We start from the raw sequence: 17026 nt of genomic DNA on the forward strand, positions 1-17026 counted from the left end.
CATAATTAGCTGAGTCCCATTATTTGAAATATATATATATGTATTATTTTTTAACGCTGTTTTCTCTGACGTCCTAGTGGATGCTGGGAACTCCGTAAGGACCATGGGGAATAGACGGGCTCCGCAGGAGACTGGGCACTCTAAAAGAAAGATTAGGTACTATCTGGTGTGCACTGGCTCCTCCCTCTATGCCCCTCCTCCAGACCTCAGTTAGTATCTGTGCCCGGCCAGAGCTGGATGCACCTAGTGGGCTCTCCTGAGCTTGCTAGAAAGAAAGTATTTGTTAGGTTTTTTATTTTCAGTGAGATCTGCTGGCAACAGACTCACTGCTACGAGGGACTGAGGGGAGAGAAGCAAACCTACCTGCGTGCAGCTAGCTTGTGCTTCTTAGGCTACTGGACACCATTAGCTCCAGAGGGTTCGAACACAGGGCCTGACCTCGATCGTCCGTTCCCGGAGCCGCGCCGCCGTCCCCCTTGCAGAGCCAGAAGACAGAAGAAGGAGATAAAATCGGCGGCAGAAGACTCCGGTCTTCATTAAGGTAGCGCACAGCACTGCAGCGGGGGGGCGGGGGGGGGGGGGGCCTGGGCAGCAATAAGAATACCTTTTGGCAATAAATACACATAATACAGTCTGTGACTGTATATGTGTAAACCCCCGCCATTTTTAGTCAGAAACAGGACAGAAGCCCGCCGCTGAGGGGGCCGGGCCTTCTTCCTCAGCACACCAGCACCATTTTCTCTTCACAGCTCCGCTGGAAGGAAGCTCCCCAGGCTCTCCCCGGCAGTATCCTGGTACACAAAGGGTGAAAAGAGAGGGGGGGGGGGGGGGGGCACATAAATTTAGGCGCAAAATTTGTATATACAGCAGCTACTGGGTAAACACTGAGTTGTAGTGTAATCCCTGGGTTATATAGCGCTGGGGTGTGTGCTGGCATACTCTCTCTCTGTCTCTCCAAAGGGCCTTGTGGGGGAACTGTCCTCAAATAGAGCATCCCCTGTATGTGTGGTGTGTCGGTACGCGTGTGTCGACATGTCTGAGGTAAAAGGCTCCTCTAAGGAGGTGATAGAGCGGATATGTGTGTGAGAGGGTGTCTCCGTCGACAACGCCGACACCTGTTTGGATATGTGAAAGTGCTAAGGTGAATTTATTGCACAAAAGGTTAGGGAACAGACAGGAAATCTACCTAGGTCTGTCCCTATGTCACAGAGACTTTCAGAGTCTCTCAATGCTCACTATCCATAATAACAAACACTGGTATCGACATGGAGTTTAACTCCACTGTCGACTACGATAATGCAAAGTTACAGCCAAGATGGCTAGAAGGTATTCAATATATGATTATTGAAATAAAAGATGATTTGCATATCACTGATGACTCATCTGTCCCTGACACGAGAGTACACATGTTTAAGGGGAAGAATGCTGAGGTAAATTTCCCTCCTCTCATGAGGAAAAAGAGCGTGAATCTCCAGACAAGAGACGGCAGCTTCCCACAAGAGAATTCTCAGGCTGTATCCTTTCCCCACTAGGGCCAGGATATGTTGAGAATCTTCCCCTGGGGTGTCCTGTTTGCACAGACGGTAGCACTTGCTATTCTCAGGGATCCTGCAGATAGCGTGCACATTCTAGTATACTACCCAGACCGGCGATTGTGTCGGCATGGGTTTATAGCGCTGTGGCAGCGTGGACAGGTACCTTATCAGCAGAGATGAGACCCTAGTATGCAATATAAATATATTAAAGATGCTGTCTTAAGTGATAGTTATATAGTTATAAAGCATGCCCAAAGAGACATGAGTATACTGGGTCCTAGAGTCAAAGCTATGTCGATCTCTGCTTGACGTGTCCTGTAGAATATGCATTGGACAGATGATGCCGACTTAAGAGGCATATGGAAGGCTGAGGATTGTGTGGAGAAGGGTTCTCGGGCCTGGTCTCCACAGCTATAGCTGGTAATTCTGCTAGTTTGCCTTATATTCCTGCACAGCCTAAGAAAGCACGACATTATTAAATGCAGCCTTTCGTATAAAGAAACAAGAAAGTCTGAGGGGCGTCCTTTCTTGTCAGAGCCGGGCAGCTAGTTCCCAGGAACAGAAGTCCTCCCCGGCCCCTACAAAAATCCACCAATGTCGCTGGGGCTCCACAGGCGGAGCTAGGCCCGGTGGGGACACGCCTTCGTAAGTTCAGCCACAAGTGGGTTCACTCCCTGTTTGATCCCTGGGCAATAGATATTGTGTCTCAGGGATACAAGCTGGACTGTGAGAAGATGCCTCCTCACCGACGGCCCTGCGGGCTTCCCCCCAAGAGAGGGAGCCAGTGTTAACTGCAATTCACGAAGTGTATCTTTAACAGGTGGTGGTCAAGGGTCCCCTCCTTCAACAAGAGGGTGTTATTATTAGACCATGTTGTAATCCCGAAACCAGACGGTTCGGTCAGACCCATATTGAATTAAAAATCCCTGAACGTATACCTGAGAAGGTTCAAGTTCAAGATGGAATCGCTAAGAGCGGTCAGTGCAAGCCTAAAAAGGGGGAGACTTTATTGTGAATCGGGACATAAGGGATGCATACCTTCAGGTCCCCATTTATCCACCTCATTAGGCGTACCTCAGAATTGCGGTACGGGATTGTCATTACCAATTTCAGATGTTGCCGTTTGGTCTCTCCACGGCCCCGAGAATAGTCACCATGGTAATGGCGGATATGATTGTGCTCCTGCGGAAGCAAGGTGTCACTATTATCACGTACTTGGACGATCTCCTCATAAAAGCGAGATCAAGAGAGCAGTTGCTGAACAGCGTATAACTTTCTCTGGAAGTGTAACGGCAACACGGCTGGATTCTATATATTCCAAAGTCGCAGTTGGTTCCTAAAGCTCATCTGCCTCTCCTAGGCACGATCCTAGACACGGACCAGAAAAGGGTTATCTCCCGATAGAGAGAGCTCAGGAGCTCATGACACTGGTCAGGAATCTATTAAAACCAAAACAGGTGTCAGTGCATCACTGCACTCGAGTCCTGGGAAGGATGGTGGCATCATACGAGGCCATCCCCTTAGGCAGGTTCCATGCGAGGACCTTCCAATGGGACTTACTGGACAAGTGGTCCGGATCACCTCTTCAGATGCATCGGTTAATCACCCTATCCCCCAGGGCCAGGGTGTCTCTCCTGTGGTGGCTGCAGAGTGCTCACCTTCTCGAGGGCCGCAAATTCGGCATTCAGAACTGGATCCTGGTGACCACGGATGCAAGCCTCCGAGGGTGGGGGGCAGTTACACAGGGAAGAAATTTCCAAGGTCTGTGGTCAAGTCAACTGACTTGCCTTCACATCAATATCCTGGAACTAAGGGCCATATACAACGCCCTAAGTCAAGCGGAGATCCTGCTTCGCGACCAACCGGTTCTGATCCAGTCAGACCGCAGGGGTTCATGTAAACCGCCAAGGTGGCACGAGGAGCAGGGTGGCGAGGGTAGAAGCCACCAGAATTCTTCGCTGGGCGGAGAATCAAGTAAGCGCACTGTCAGCAGTGTTCGTTTCGGGAGTGGACATCTGGGAAGCAGACTTCCTCAGCAGGCACGACCTCCACCCGGGAAAGTGGGGACTTCATCAGGAAGTCTTCACGCAGTTTGCAAATTGATGGGAACTGCCTAAGGTGGACTAGATGGCGTCCCACCTCAATAAAAAGCTAAAAAAGGTTTTACGCCGGGTCAGGGGACCCTCAGGTGATAGCTGTGGTCGCACTAGTAACACCATGGGTGTTCCAGTCGGTCTCTGTATTCCCTCCTCTTCCTCTCATACCCAAGGGCTGAGAATTGTAATAAAAGGAGGAGTGAAAACAATATTCTTTGCTCCGAATTGGCCAAGAAGGACTCGGTACCCGGAGCTGCAGGAAATGCTCCCAGAGGACTCAGGGCTTCTGCCTCTCAGACAGGACATGTTGCAACAGGGGCCCTGTCTGTTCCAAAATTTACCGCGGCTGCATTTGACGGCATGGCGGTTGAACGCCGGATCCTAGCGGAAAAGGGCGGATGCAGTTATTCCTACGCTGATAAAGGCTAGGAAAGACGTGACAGCAAGACTTTTTCACTGTATATGGCGAAAATAGGTTGCTTGGTGTGAGGCCGGGAAGGCCCTACAGAGGAATTCCAGCGGGGTCGATTCCTGCACTTCCTACAGTCAGGAGTGACTATGGGCCTAAAATTAGGATCCATAAAGGTCAAGATTTCGGCCCTATACATTTTCTCTAAAGATGAACTGGCTTCACTGCCTGAAGTTCAGACGTTGTTCCGGGGGTGCTGCATATTCAGCCTCCTTTTGTGCCACCGGTGGCACCTTGGGATCTTAACGTTGTGTTGGATTTCCTGAAATCCCACTGGTTTGAGCCACTTAAGACCATGGAGCTAAAATATCTCACGTGGAAAGTGGTCATGCTATTGGCCTTAGCTTCGGCTAGGCGTGTGTCAGTATTGGCGGTTTTGTCATGTAAAAACCCTTATCTGATCTTCCATATGGACAGGGCAGAATTGAGGACTCGTCCCCAATTTCTTCCTAGGGTGGTATCATCGTTTCATTTGAACCAGCCTATTGTGGTGCCTGCGGCTACTAGGGACTTGGAGGATTCCAAGTTGCTGGACGTAGTCCGGGCTTTGAAAATTTATGTTTCCAGAAAGGCGGGAGTCAGAAAGTCTGACTCGCTGTTTATTCTGTATGCAGCCAACAAGGTTGGCGCTCCTGCTTCGAAGCAGACTATTGTTCGCTGGATCTATAGCACGATTCAGCTGGTTCACTCTGCGGCTGGATTGCCGCATCCAAAATGGTGAAAGCCCATTCCACAAGGAAGGTGGGCTCTTCTTGGGCGGCTGCCCGAGGGGTCTCGGCTTTACAGCTTTGCCGAGCTGCTACTTGGTCGGGGTCAAACAAGTTTGCTAAGTTCTACAAGTTTGATACCCTGGCTGAGGAGGACCTTGAGTTTGCTCATGCGGTGCTGCAGAGTCATCCGCATTCTCCCGCCCGTTTGGGAGATTTGGTATAATCCCCATGGTCCTTACGGAGTTCCCAGCATCCACTAGGACGTCAGAGAAAATAAGAATTTACTCACCGGTAATTCTATTTCTCGTAGTCCGTAGTGGATGCTGGGCGCCCGTCCCAAGTGCGGACTCTCTGCAATACATGTATATAGTTATTGCTTAACTAAAGGGTTATTGTTATGAGCCATCTGTTACTGAGGCTCAGTTGTTGTTCATACTGTTAACTGGGTATGGTTATCACAAGTTGTACGGTGTGATTGGTGTGGCTGGTATGAGTCTTACCCTGGATTCCAAATCCTTTCCTTGTTGTGTCAGCTCTTCCGGGCACAGTTTCCTTAACTGAGGTCTGGAGGAGGGGCATAGAGGGAGGAGCCAGTGCACACCAGATAGTACCTAATCTTTCTTTTAGAGTGCCCAGTCTCCTGCGGAGCCCGTCTATTCCCAATGGTCCTTACGGAGTTCCCAGCATCCACTACGGACTACGAGAAATAGAATTACCGGTGAGTAAATTCTTATTATCTGTACGCATGAACCAAGTGACTGTTACAAAATAAGAATGAATAATCACTGCAGCAAGCAGAACAACCTGTATCTTATTTGTATAGCATGAGTAATTATTACACTCTGTGTATTCCCTGTCATACAGTACATAGTCTATTTATATTTCATGACAGTTACTGACCCATCGTGTCTTGTAACAGGTATATCGCCCAATGATTGAAGTGATTTCTGCGGACAGTGACCATAGTGATAGTGATGGGGAGTGGGAGAGAGAATACGTGACCACAGAACTTAATGAAAACGTGCAAACTCTACTCCCTGTGCTAAACCTACTTAATAAGCCCAGTGATGAACTGTATAGAGACCAATTGCAGGAGCAAAGACAAGTGGACACTGGAGCACTGAAGCCTAGAGTAAGGCCGATCATTCAGGAACTGGATGCTGTACATGCAGATGATGAGGAGCACAGGGATAATCCAGAAAATAGTGCGCCCCAGCAGGACTTAACACCAGGTAACTATGGAAATGAATATACACTTACCAAAGTCTTCGTAGCCTACTTAACACATGGTTTAGGAATAACTCCTGGTTTAGAAATAACACCCGCTTTAGTAAGACTGTAGCACCCACTTTAGGAAAAGCATGTCGTTTAGGAATAACACGATTTATCAAATGAGTCCAGAGATAGCAGTGGGATAATCAATAATATATTCATAATTTGAGCTTCATTTGTACAGGTAGGGCTTCATCTGTACAGATAGAGCAGGCTTTATTGCACAGACTGTAGCTCATATAACTTATACATCACACTCACCTAATATCACCAGCATCTATTGTTGTCATTTCCTTATGAATGTTCTTATAGTATTCAGCAGTCTATCTATAAAGGACGAAAGGTGTTCTGGTATGCCTGACACTGCTGCCTTACTATCTATATATTAACTGTCTGCTTTAATTGTACATAGTAGTATATAGTACAGTACCTGTACCATGTTTGCTATCAGCAGGGGGCACTAATGCACAATATTACTCTCCAACATGTGAGCCTGTTGGCGCCCTCTAGTGTACATTTGTATACAATTCTTATTTTTTAACAGCATTAAAAATAAAAGCTAAAATATACTGATTTTTATAACTGCACTCATGCTTTATATTTTGCAGTTTCCCAGGAATGTATTCAATAGTCTGGTAATTGGATTTAGGATGATTATACTAATTTATGTATTATACATTGCTTCTTTGATTATTTATACTTGTTTGTATTTATTTTTTCTTTTGGTCATATTTCACCTTCAGCATATAAGTGAAGATAATTAGAAATGGGTGCAATATATCTAGTCGATGGTCACAGTGTCATCGTTGACCATGTCGGCATGTTTGTGATATTGACAATGTTGACATTTAGTATGTCAGCATTTGTTAGCATGTTGACATATAGGTTTTGTTCTAATTCTGTCCCCTAACCCTAAGTCTCCTGGAATGTCGATATTAACATTAACATGTCGACATTGTGACATCCAATGTTTCTGATGTCTGCACTCTGCCGTTGTTGACATTTTTCATATTGACAAAATTAATATTGGTCTTCTGACTGCCGACATCATGACTGCAGCAATAACAATGAATGCGTTTATAGATCAGTTATACCGTGTTTCACTGAGAATCACGTCATCCCACTCCCCATCCTGCTCTGTAACTAGGCAGTGGGGGGAGTGGGGGAGAATAACCTGATCTCTCATGAGTCTGGGGGAGGCCACAAAGGGGCTAATTCAGACCTGATCGCTACTGTCTGTTTTTGCACAGCGGGCGATCAGGTCTGCACTGCACATGCGCCGCAGTGCGCATATGCATGCCAGAGATATCGGCATCTCAGCCCAGCGATCGCCTCTGCCTGATTGACAGGCAGAGGTGTTCGCTGGGCAAGAGACGGCGGGCCAGCAGGTGTGCCTGGACCGTGCGGGGACAGGCTGCGGCAGCTGCGTGATGCCACACGCAGCCGCTGCGACCCAAGACGTGGTGAAAAGTCACGCAGGTAGGGCCTTACTCACTGGGTGCGATAGCATCACCGCCGTGCTATGCTATCTCACCCGTGCGGCGGGGGGAGGGCCAGACATGCGGGGCGGACTAGCTCTGTGCTGGGCGTTCCCCCGCATGTCAGGGTGGCTGATCGTAGCGCACGGCTATGATCAGGACTGAATTAGCCCCAAAATACGGCAGTCTGCTGTGAGCTAAGTTTATGTTTATAGTTTAGATTTTCCTATAGACAAGTAGTATGGGACCATTATTCAGCAACAGAAATGTGACTTTGTGACACAAGCATGAGAGGCGCAAAAACAATTTTCAGCATACAACAGGTTCTGTTTTAAAAGGTATTGATTTTGACAAAAAAAAATGATTTTGTGATAGTTATCCTTTGTTTCACCCAAGATATATTTAATTCACATAATCTGTTCTATTATAAATACTGAATTATATTAGCACCAAGTTAAGTCAAGCTCTTCATGCTAAAATTGTACATCAAAATATTTTAACATCTGAGATGTTTATTGATAACTCTGGAATCAATTTCAAATGTAGGCAATGACTGTATATTATCCATCTACTGTATATTATCCATATATGGAAGTAGCACTGTGCCTTAACCACTTGCCTGGCATGGTCGCAGCAGATGCAACCATACCAGGCTGGGCTTTCCCTGACATGGTCGCATCTGATGCGACCAGTCAGAAAGCCCACTGTGCAGTTGCTGCTCTCAGAGGGACCTCCGGTCCCCCTGCTTCCTGGTTCCCTCTTCTCCAGTGCCTGCTGGAAGTGCTCCGTGGGCCTCATGCCTAAAACGGGAAGTCGCGATGTCCCGAATATCGATGGTCGCGATGTTTCGATCAACGATGATTTTCTGATTTTATTTTATTTTCAACATTTTTTTTCTCTTACGTCCTAGAGGATGCTGGGGACTCCGTAAGGACCATGGGGAATAGACGGGCTCCGCAGGAGACATGGGCACTAAAAAGAACTTTAGATATGGGTGTGCACTGGCTCCTCCCTCTATGCCCCTCCTCCAGACCTCAGTTTGATACTGTGCCCAGAGGAGACTGGGTGCATTACAGGGAGCTCTCCTGAGTTTCCTGAAAGAAAGTATTTTGTTAGGTTTTTTATTTTCAGGGAGCACTGCTGGCAACAGGCTCCCTGCATCGAGGGACTGAGGGGAGAGAAGCAGACCTACTTCAATGCTAGGCTCTGCTTCTTAGGCTACTGGACACCATTAGCTCCAGAGGGAGTCGGAACGCAGGTCTCTCCTAGCAGTTCGTCCCGGAGCCGCGCCGCCGTCCTCCTCACAGAGCCGGAAGATTGAAGCCGGGTGAGTATGAGAAGATAGAAGACATAAGAGGCGGCAGAAGACTTCAGATCTTCACTGAGGTAACGCGCAGCGCCATTGCTCCCACATAACACACACACGGCAGGTACTGTAAGGGTGCAGGGCGCAGGGGGGCGCCCTGGGCAGCAATTTAAACCTCTGGTCTGGCAAAAACAGTACATATATAGGCTCTGCACTGTATATTTGAGATCCCCCGCCAGTTTTTAAACTAAATCAAGCGGGACCGAAGCCCGCCGCTGAGGGGGCGGAGCTTGATCCTCAGAACTCACCAGCGCCATTTTCTCCACAGCACACCGCTGAGAAGCTGGCTCCCCGGACTCTCCCCTGCTGAACACGGTGACAGAGGGTTTTAAAGAGGGGGGGGGGGGTGCACATAATTTGGCACAGTGATATATTTATATGAAATAAAAGCGCTATCTGGGTATATTTTTGTCCAAGGTCATTGGCGCTGGGTGTGTGCTGGCATACTCTTTCTCTGTCTCTCCAAAGGGCCTTGTGGGGGAACTGTCTCCAGTTAGAGAATTCCCTGAGTGTGTGGGGTGTCGGTACGCGTGTGTCGGCACGTCTGAAGCGGAAGGCTCTTCTAGGGAGGAGGTGGAGCAAATGAGTGTGGTGTCTCCGTCGGCAACGCCGACACCTGACTGGTTGGATATGTGGAATGTTTTAAATGCAAATGTAAATTTATTGCACAAAAGGTTGGACAAAGCTGAGTCCAGGGAATGTACAGGGAGTCAATCCCTGCCTTTCACTATGTCGCAGTGGCCTTCGGGGTCTCAAAAGCGCCCACTTTCCCAAATAGTAGACACTGATACCGACACAGATTCTGACTCCAGTGTCGACTACGATGATGCAAAGTTGCAGCCAAAGTTGGCTAAAAGTATTCATTATATGATTATTGCAATAAAGAATACGGCAACCCTCAAGGATCCTGCTGATCGCAGGCAGGAGACTACCTTGAAGTCTATTTACACACATACTGGTACCTTACTCAGACCGGCGATAGCATCGGCTTGGGTTTGTATCGCTGTAGCTGCGTGGACAGATACCTTATCTGCTGATTTAGATACGCTGGATAAGGAAACCAGTTTATTGACCCTGGGTCATATTAAAGATGCTGTCTTATATATGAGAGATGCTCAGAGAGACGTTGGCTTACTGGGTTCCAGAGCCAAAGCTATGGCATTTTCTGCTAGACGAGCCCTATGGACCCGACAATGGACGGGTGATGCCGACTCGAAGAGGCATATGGAGGTTTTACCTTACAAGGGTGAGGAATTGTTTGGGGAAGGTCTCACGGACCTAGTTTCCACAGCTACGGCAGGTAAATCAACTTTTTTGCCTTATGTTTCCTCACAGCCTAAGAAAACGCCACATTATCAGATGCAGTCCTTTCGGTCGCATAAAACCAAGAGAGTGCGGGGATCTTCCTTTCTTGCCAGAGGTAAGGGCAAGGGGAAAAAGCTGCCAACCACAGCTAGTTCCCAGGAGCAGAAGTCCTCCCCGGCCTCTACAAAATCCACCGCATGACACTGGGGCTCCGCTGAGGGAGTCCGCCCCAGTGGGGGCACGTCTTCGACTTTTTAGCCACGTCTGGGTTCATTTACAGGTGGATCCCTGGGCAATAGAAATTGTTTCCCAGGGTTACAAGCTGGAATTCGAAGAGGTACCTCCTCGCCGGCTTTTCAAATCGTCCCTACCGGCTTCTCCCCCAGAGAGGGAGATAGTTTTAAATGCAATTCAAAACTTGTGTCTTCAACAAGTGGTGGTCAAAGTCCCCCGGCTTCAGCAGGGGATGGGGTTTTACTCAACCCTGTTTGTAGTCCCGAAACCGGACGGTTCGGTCAGACCCATTTTGAATTTAAAATCCTTAAACCTATACTTAAAAAGGTTCAAGTACAAGATGGAATCGCTCAGAGCGGTCATTGCCAGCCTGGAAGGGGGGGATTATATGGTGTCCCTGCACATAAAGGATGCGTACCTTCATGTCCCCATATATCCGCCTCATCAGGCGTTCCTGAGATTTGCTGTACAGGATTGTCATTACCAATTTCAGACGTTGCCGTTTGGGCTTTCCACAGCCCCGAGGATTTTCACCAAGGTAATGGCGGAAATGATGGTGCTCCTGCGCAAGCAGGGTGTCACAACTATCCCGTACTTGGACGATCTCCTAATAAAAGCGAGATCGAGAGAACAGTTGCTGAACAGCGTATCACTCTCCCTGAGGGTGTTGCAACAGCACGGCTGGATTCTCAATATCCCGAAGTCACAGTTGGTTCCAACGACTCGTTTGCCTTTCTTAGGCATGATTCTGGATACAGACCAGAAGAGGGTTTATCTTCTGTTGGAAAAGGCCCAGGAACTCATTAATTTAGTCAGGGACCTATTGAAGCCAAAAAGGGTGTCGGTGCATCACTGCACTCGAGTTCTGGGAAAGATGGTGGCGTCTTACGAGGCCATTCCATTCAGCAGGTTCCATGCAAGACCTTTTCAATGGGACCTTCTGGACAAGTGGTCCGGGTCACATCTACAGATTCATCGGATGATCACCCTGTCCCCCAGGGCCAGGGTATCTCTCCTGTGGTGGCTGCAGAGTGCTCACCTTCTGGAGGGTCGCAGGTTCGGCATTCAGGACTGGGTTCTGGTAACCACGGACGCGAGCCTCCGGGGTTGGGGAGCAGTCACACAGGGAAAAAACTTCCAAGGTCTCTGGTCATGCCAGGAGGCTTGTCTTCACATCAATGTACTGGAGTTGAGGGCAATATACAACGCCCTTCGTCAAGCGGAGAAGTTGCTTCGCGACCTACCGGTTCTGATTCAGTCAGACAACATCACCGCAGTGGCGCATGTAAACCGCCAAGGCGGAACAAAGAGCAGAGTGGCAATGGCAGAAGCCACCAGGATTCTTCGCTGGGCGGAAAATCATGTAAGCGCTCTGACAGCAGTCTTCATTCCGGGAGTGGACAACTGGGAAGCAGACTTCCTCAGCAGACACGATCTACATCCAGGGGAGTGGGGACTTCATCAGGAAGTCTTCGCACAGATTGCAAGTCAGTGAGGACTGCCCAGATAGACATGATGGCGTCACGCCTCAACAAGAAACTACCAAAGTATTGCGCCAGGTCAAGGGACTCTCAGGCAGTGGCGGTGGACGCCCTGGTGACACCATGGGTGTTTCAGTCGGTCTATGTGTTCCCTCCTCTTCCACTCATCTCAAAGATATTAAGAATCATAAGACGAAGAGGAGTACAGACAATTCTCATTGTTCCAGATTGGCCGCGAAGGGCCTGGTATCCGGATCTGCAGGAAATGCTCACAGAAGATCCGTGGCCTCTTCCTCTCAGAGAGAACCTGTTGCAACAGGGGCCCTGTCTGTTCCAAGGCTTACCGCGGCTGCGTTTGACGGCATGGCGGTTGAACGCCGGATCCTAGCGGAAAAGGGCATTCTGGATGAGGTCATTCCTACTCTGATAAAGGCTAGGAAGGACGTGACGGCAAAACATTATCACCGTATATGGCAAAAGTATGTATCTTGGTGTGAGTCCAGGAATGCTCCTCCGGAAGAATTCCATCTGGGCCGTTTTCTTCACTTCCTACAGACGGGAGTGAATTTGGCCCTAAAATTAGGCTCCATTAAGGTTCAGATTTCGGCCCTATCCATTTTCTTTCAGAAGGAATTGGCTTCTCTCCCAGAAGTCCAGACTTTTGTGAAGGGAGTGCTGCATATCTAGCCTCCTTTTGTACCTCCAGTGGCACCCTGGGATCTTAACGTGGTGTTGCGGTTCCTCAAGTCTCACTGGTTTGAACCACTTACAACGGTGGAATTAAAATATCTCACCTGGAAAGTGGTCATGTTGTTGGCCTTGGCGTCGGCAAGGCGAGTGTCGGAGTTGGCGGCTTTATCTCACAAAAGTCCCTATCTGATTTTCCATGTGGATAGAGCGGAGTTGCGGACTCGTCCTCAATTTTTGCCCAAGGTGGTTTCTTCTTTTCATATGAACCAACCTATTGTGGTGCCTGTGGCTACACGGGACTTGGAAGATTCCGAGTCCCTTGATGTGGTCAGGGCTTAGAAAATTTACGTGGCCAGAATGGCTAGAGTCAGAAAAACAGAAGCACTGTTTGTCCTGTATGCAGCCAACAAGGTTGGCGCTCCTGCTTCAAAGCAGTCTATTGCTCGCTGGATCTGTAACACGATTCAGCAGGCACATGCGACGGCTGGATTGCCGTTACCAAAATCGGTCAAGGCCCATTCCACTAGGAAGGTGGGCTTGTCTTGGGCGGCTGCCCGAGGGGTCTCGGCACTAAGCTGTGCCGAGCTGAAACTTGGTCGGGTTCAAACACATTTGCAAAGTTCTATAAGTTTGATACCCCGGCTGAGGAGCACCTCCTGTTTGCTCGATCGGTGCTGCAGAGTCATCCGCACTCTCCCGCCCGTTTGGGAGCTTTGGTATAATTACCATGGTCCTTACGGAGTCCCCAGCATCCTCTAGGACGTAAGAGAAAATAAGATTTTAAACCTACCGGTAAATCTTTTTCTCGTAGTCCGTAGAGGATGCTGGGCGCCCGTCCCAAGTGCGGACTACTTCTGCAAGACTTGTATATAGTTTTGCTTACATAAGGGTTATGTTATAGTTTTCATCGGTCTCCGACTGATGCTATGTTGTTTTTTCATACTGTTAACTTGTTAGTTTATACACAAGTTATACGGTGTGAATGGTGTGGGCTGGTATGAATCTTGCCCTTTGTTTAACAAAAATCCTTTCCTCGTACTGTCCGTCTCCTCTGTGCATAGTTTCTCTAACTGAGGTCTGGAGGAGGGGCATAGAGGGAGGAGACAGTGCACACCCATACCTAAAGTCTTTCTTAAAGTGCCCATGTCTCCTGCGGAGCCCGTCTATCCCCATGGTCCTTACGGAGTCCCCAGCATCCTCTACGGACTACGAGAAAAAGATTTACCGGTAGGTTTAAAATCTTATTTTTTTTTTATTTTTTTTTAAAGAAAATCATTTTGGTTAATTTATTAAACTATTCTATACCTAAATCAATCATAAAAAAAACCCTGACAATTTCGGAGCGGTTTTTGGAGAGAAAAATTTGTCCGTTAAGTGGTTAAGGGGGGTACACACGTAGAGATGTGCGCATAAATTCTAAGCAATCTGAATAGATTGCTTAAGGTGGGTACTCATGGAGCGATCGCTGCTTAAAATCTAAGCAATCTGACTAGATTGCTTAGATTTTAAGCAGCGATCTCTCCGCGTGTACCCCTCATAGCGATAGCGATGCGCAGCCCCGCGCATCGCTATCGCTGGTGCTAGATTGGCCTGCATGCAGGCCAATCTAGCAGGTCGATCACTTCACCCACATCGCGCTGTGCTGAGCGGGGGAAGAGATGTGTGCTGAGCGAACCGCTCAGCACACATCTCTCCCCAAATCGGCCCGTGAATACTGCCCTTTAGAAGTTAAGCACACATCGCTCTGTGCGGGTAATTCAGAGTTGATCGCAGCAGCAAACTTGTTAGCAGATGGGCAAAACCATGTGCACTGCAGGGGGGTCAGATATAACATGTGCAGAGAGAGTTAGATTTGGGTGGGTTATTTTGTTTCTGTGCAGGGTAAATACTGGCTGCTTTATTTTTACACTGCAATTTAGATTTCAGTTTGAACACACCCCACCCAAATCTAACTCTCTCTGCACATGTTACCAAATCTAGTCAGATGGCTCACTTCACCGCTGGTTTTTTTTTTTACCCTCGCTCAACACACATTGCGCTGTGTGCTGAGCGTCCAGAGTTGTGTGCTGAGCGATCTGTGCTATATCGCTCAGTACACATCTTTGGCACATCTATCCCCGTGTGTACCCCCCTTTAGAGTGGCAAAATTATTGTGAAAAGTGTCATAAAGGGAGATGCGTACAAAATCAAGATTGTTTTGTGTAATACATTTCTTGTGTTAGTAGATTTTAAGTACTACTGATACCTCAGGACACTGGTGCAGAGGGATGGGGAGGTACTATTTTCTCAGGCCCATAGGGGGCCCAAGTCCCCCATCTCCTTACCAGGCAGCAGCACTTGCAGCTCGTCTCCTTAGCATAGCACACGCTGCTGTGTGCTGGGCTTCAGTTTGGCCAGGGAGGCACATAAAGTACTTTTTCTGCGTTTTTTTCTAAATGTGCAAGGTCACGCCTCCCATGATTAGACCACGCCCCCTGAAAAGAACCTGGGCCCGGCCAGGCTCTGTACTGCCCTACCTCAGGATGTAATGTGTGATATTTCCTAAGTTTCACCTTCATATGTTTTGTGTGGTGATCTCATTGCAGAAGATATCAACAGAGAAGACAAGTTGGCAGAAAGCTCTTCGGCTCTTTGGCTGTTACAGGAAGATGATGACATTGAGTATGAGTTGGACTGAAAACAAACAAAACCTTTTTTTTATCGCACCGCTTGAGCCTGTCCTGTATTAGCATTGCCAAAGTCCTGGGATGGAGTTTATCAGTGACAGACAGCAGCGATGGCAGTAATTGCATAGCATTGTGCTATAACCTTCTACTCCTACTGCAGAAGAGCATATTACAAGTTACAGTACAGTATTTATATATATATATATATATATATATATATATATACTGTATGTCTGTTAAGCGTTATTTTCACATTTCAAAATTGGACACTTCAAGTTAGTAACTATTCTATTAAAAATGTAAACATTTTTTTAATTTATGAACATTTTTTTAAAACACTTTTTCTTTGTCATGTACAAATATAATTCTTACTTCCTTGAGTTGTCAAGATACATATACAGAAATAATATTTTGACAGATAAGATTATAGCTGAATGTACTGATAGTTACTAATACCAAATGATGGATGCAGATTTTCCTGTCTGTTTCGCCATCCTTTCATGTTCCTTGCTTCCTTCCGGGGTGCAAATTCAGTAATACCCCTTTTCCACTAACGAGCACGGGTCGCAGCCGGGAGCCTGACACGGGAGCTGCCCCCTGCTGCGACCCGTGCTCGGTCCCCTTTCCCATTAGCAGTCACAACCCGGCAAATGCCGGGTTGGTGACGCTTCTAGTGACACGGCAGGGGCGGCGCAGGGAGATCACATGATCTCCCAGCGCCGCCTTCCCTATGCACTGTGAACGGGAGCCGTGTCACCTCGACACGGCTCCCGTTCACACTAGACAGCTAGCCGGGTTGAACACGTGTTCAACCCGGCTAGCTACCAGGGTAGGATTCCCGGATCACTTGATCCGGGTTTACCCTTTTCCACTTGCAAAAAACACGGGTAAATGCGCGCCCCCGTGCATTTACCCGTGTTTTTTGAGCTAGTGGAAAAGGGGTATAACTATTGTGTCAGCATCATATGTCACAGGTCCTTATTCTCCAGGTGCAAAAGGAGTCTGATAATGGCAATAAACTTTTTATAGTAAATATTATGTGGCAAAATGTGTGGATGTCCTGGGAAATGACTCAATGAATACCAAAATGTATTAATAACATTTACTGATTTAAGAAGCAAAGTGTTTGGAAAACTGTTTAAGCATATTCGTATTTAACTACAAGTTCTCCCAGGAAGCACCATGACAGTTTATGGAGGTTATTCAGGTTTGTTAGCAAACCAAAATAGTTAGCAATTGGGCAAAACCAAGCTGCACGGCAGGTGGGGCAGATGTAACATGTGCAGAGAGAGTTAGGTTTCGGTGGGTTATATTGTCTCTGTGCAGGGTAAATACTGGCTGCTTAGTTTCTATACTGCAATTTACATTTCAGTTGGAACACACCCCACCCAAATCTGACTCTCTCTGCACATGTTATATCTGCTCCTCCTGCAGTGCACATGGTTTTACCCAATTGCTAACTTTTTTGGTTTGCTAACAAACCTGAATAACATCCAACATCCCCAAAAGTATCTAATACCAATACTTGTGCAGGATAAATACGTTTTGTAGTAGCAATTATAGGGATGGTAGTGCCATGTTTGAAAATGAATTGGAATTGAAAAATGGATATTACCAGAGAAGTAATAGTGCATGGATTGCTATTGTGTTGCTGATCTGCTGATACAACATACTGTACCTAGGGGCCATCAAGATAAAAATATCAGCTATGAGTTTAATAAACA

At 47.5% G+C, this 17026-nt stretch overlaps 1 protein-coding gene across 2 annotated transcripts in view; it reads left to right on the top strand.

Annotated features, from left to right (window-relative positions):
- Window positions 1-16004, top strand: part of DNAAF1 (dynein axonemal assembly factor 1) — a 99002-nt gene extending 82998 nt beyond the window's left edge. For both annotated transcript variants that reach the window (XM_063945432.1, XM_063945433.1), the window contains 2 exons: window positions 5730-6042; window positions 15222-16004. In XM_063945432.1, the coding sequence (XP_063801502.1) occupies window positions 5730-6042; window positions 15222-15313 (405 nt within the window). In that variant the 3' untranslated portion in view covers window positions 15314-16004. The remainder of the gene's footprint in view (window positions 1-5729; window positions 6043-15221) is intronic.
- Window positions 16005-17026: the final 1022 nt, after the last annotated feature.

This window comes from Pseudophryne corroboree, chromosome 11, assembly GCF_028390025.1.
Source record: "Pseudophryne corroboree isolate aPseCor3 chromosome 11, aPseCor3.hap2, whole genome shotgun sequence".
NCBI lineage: Eukaryota > Metazoa > Chordata > Amphibia > Anura > Myobatrachidae > Pseudophryne > Pseudophryne corroboree.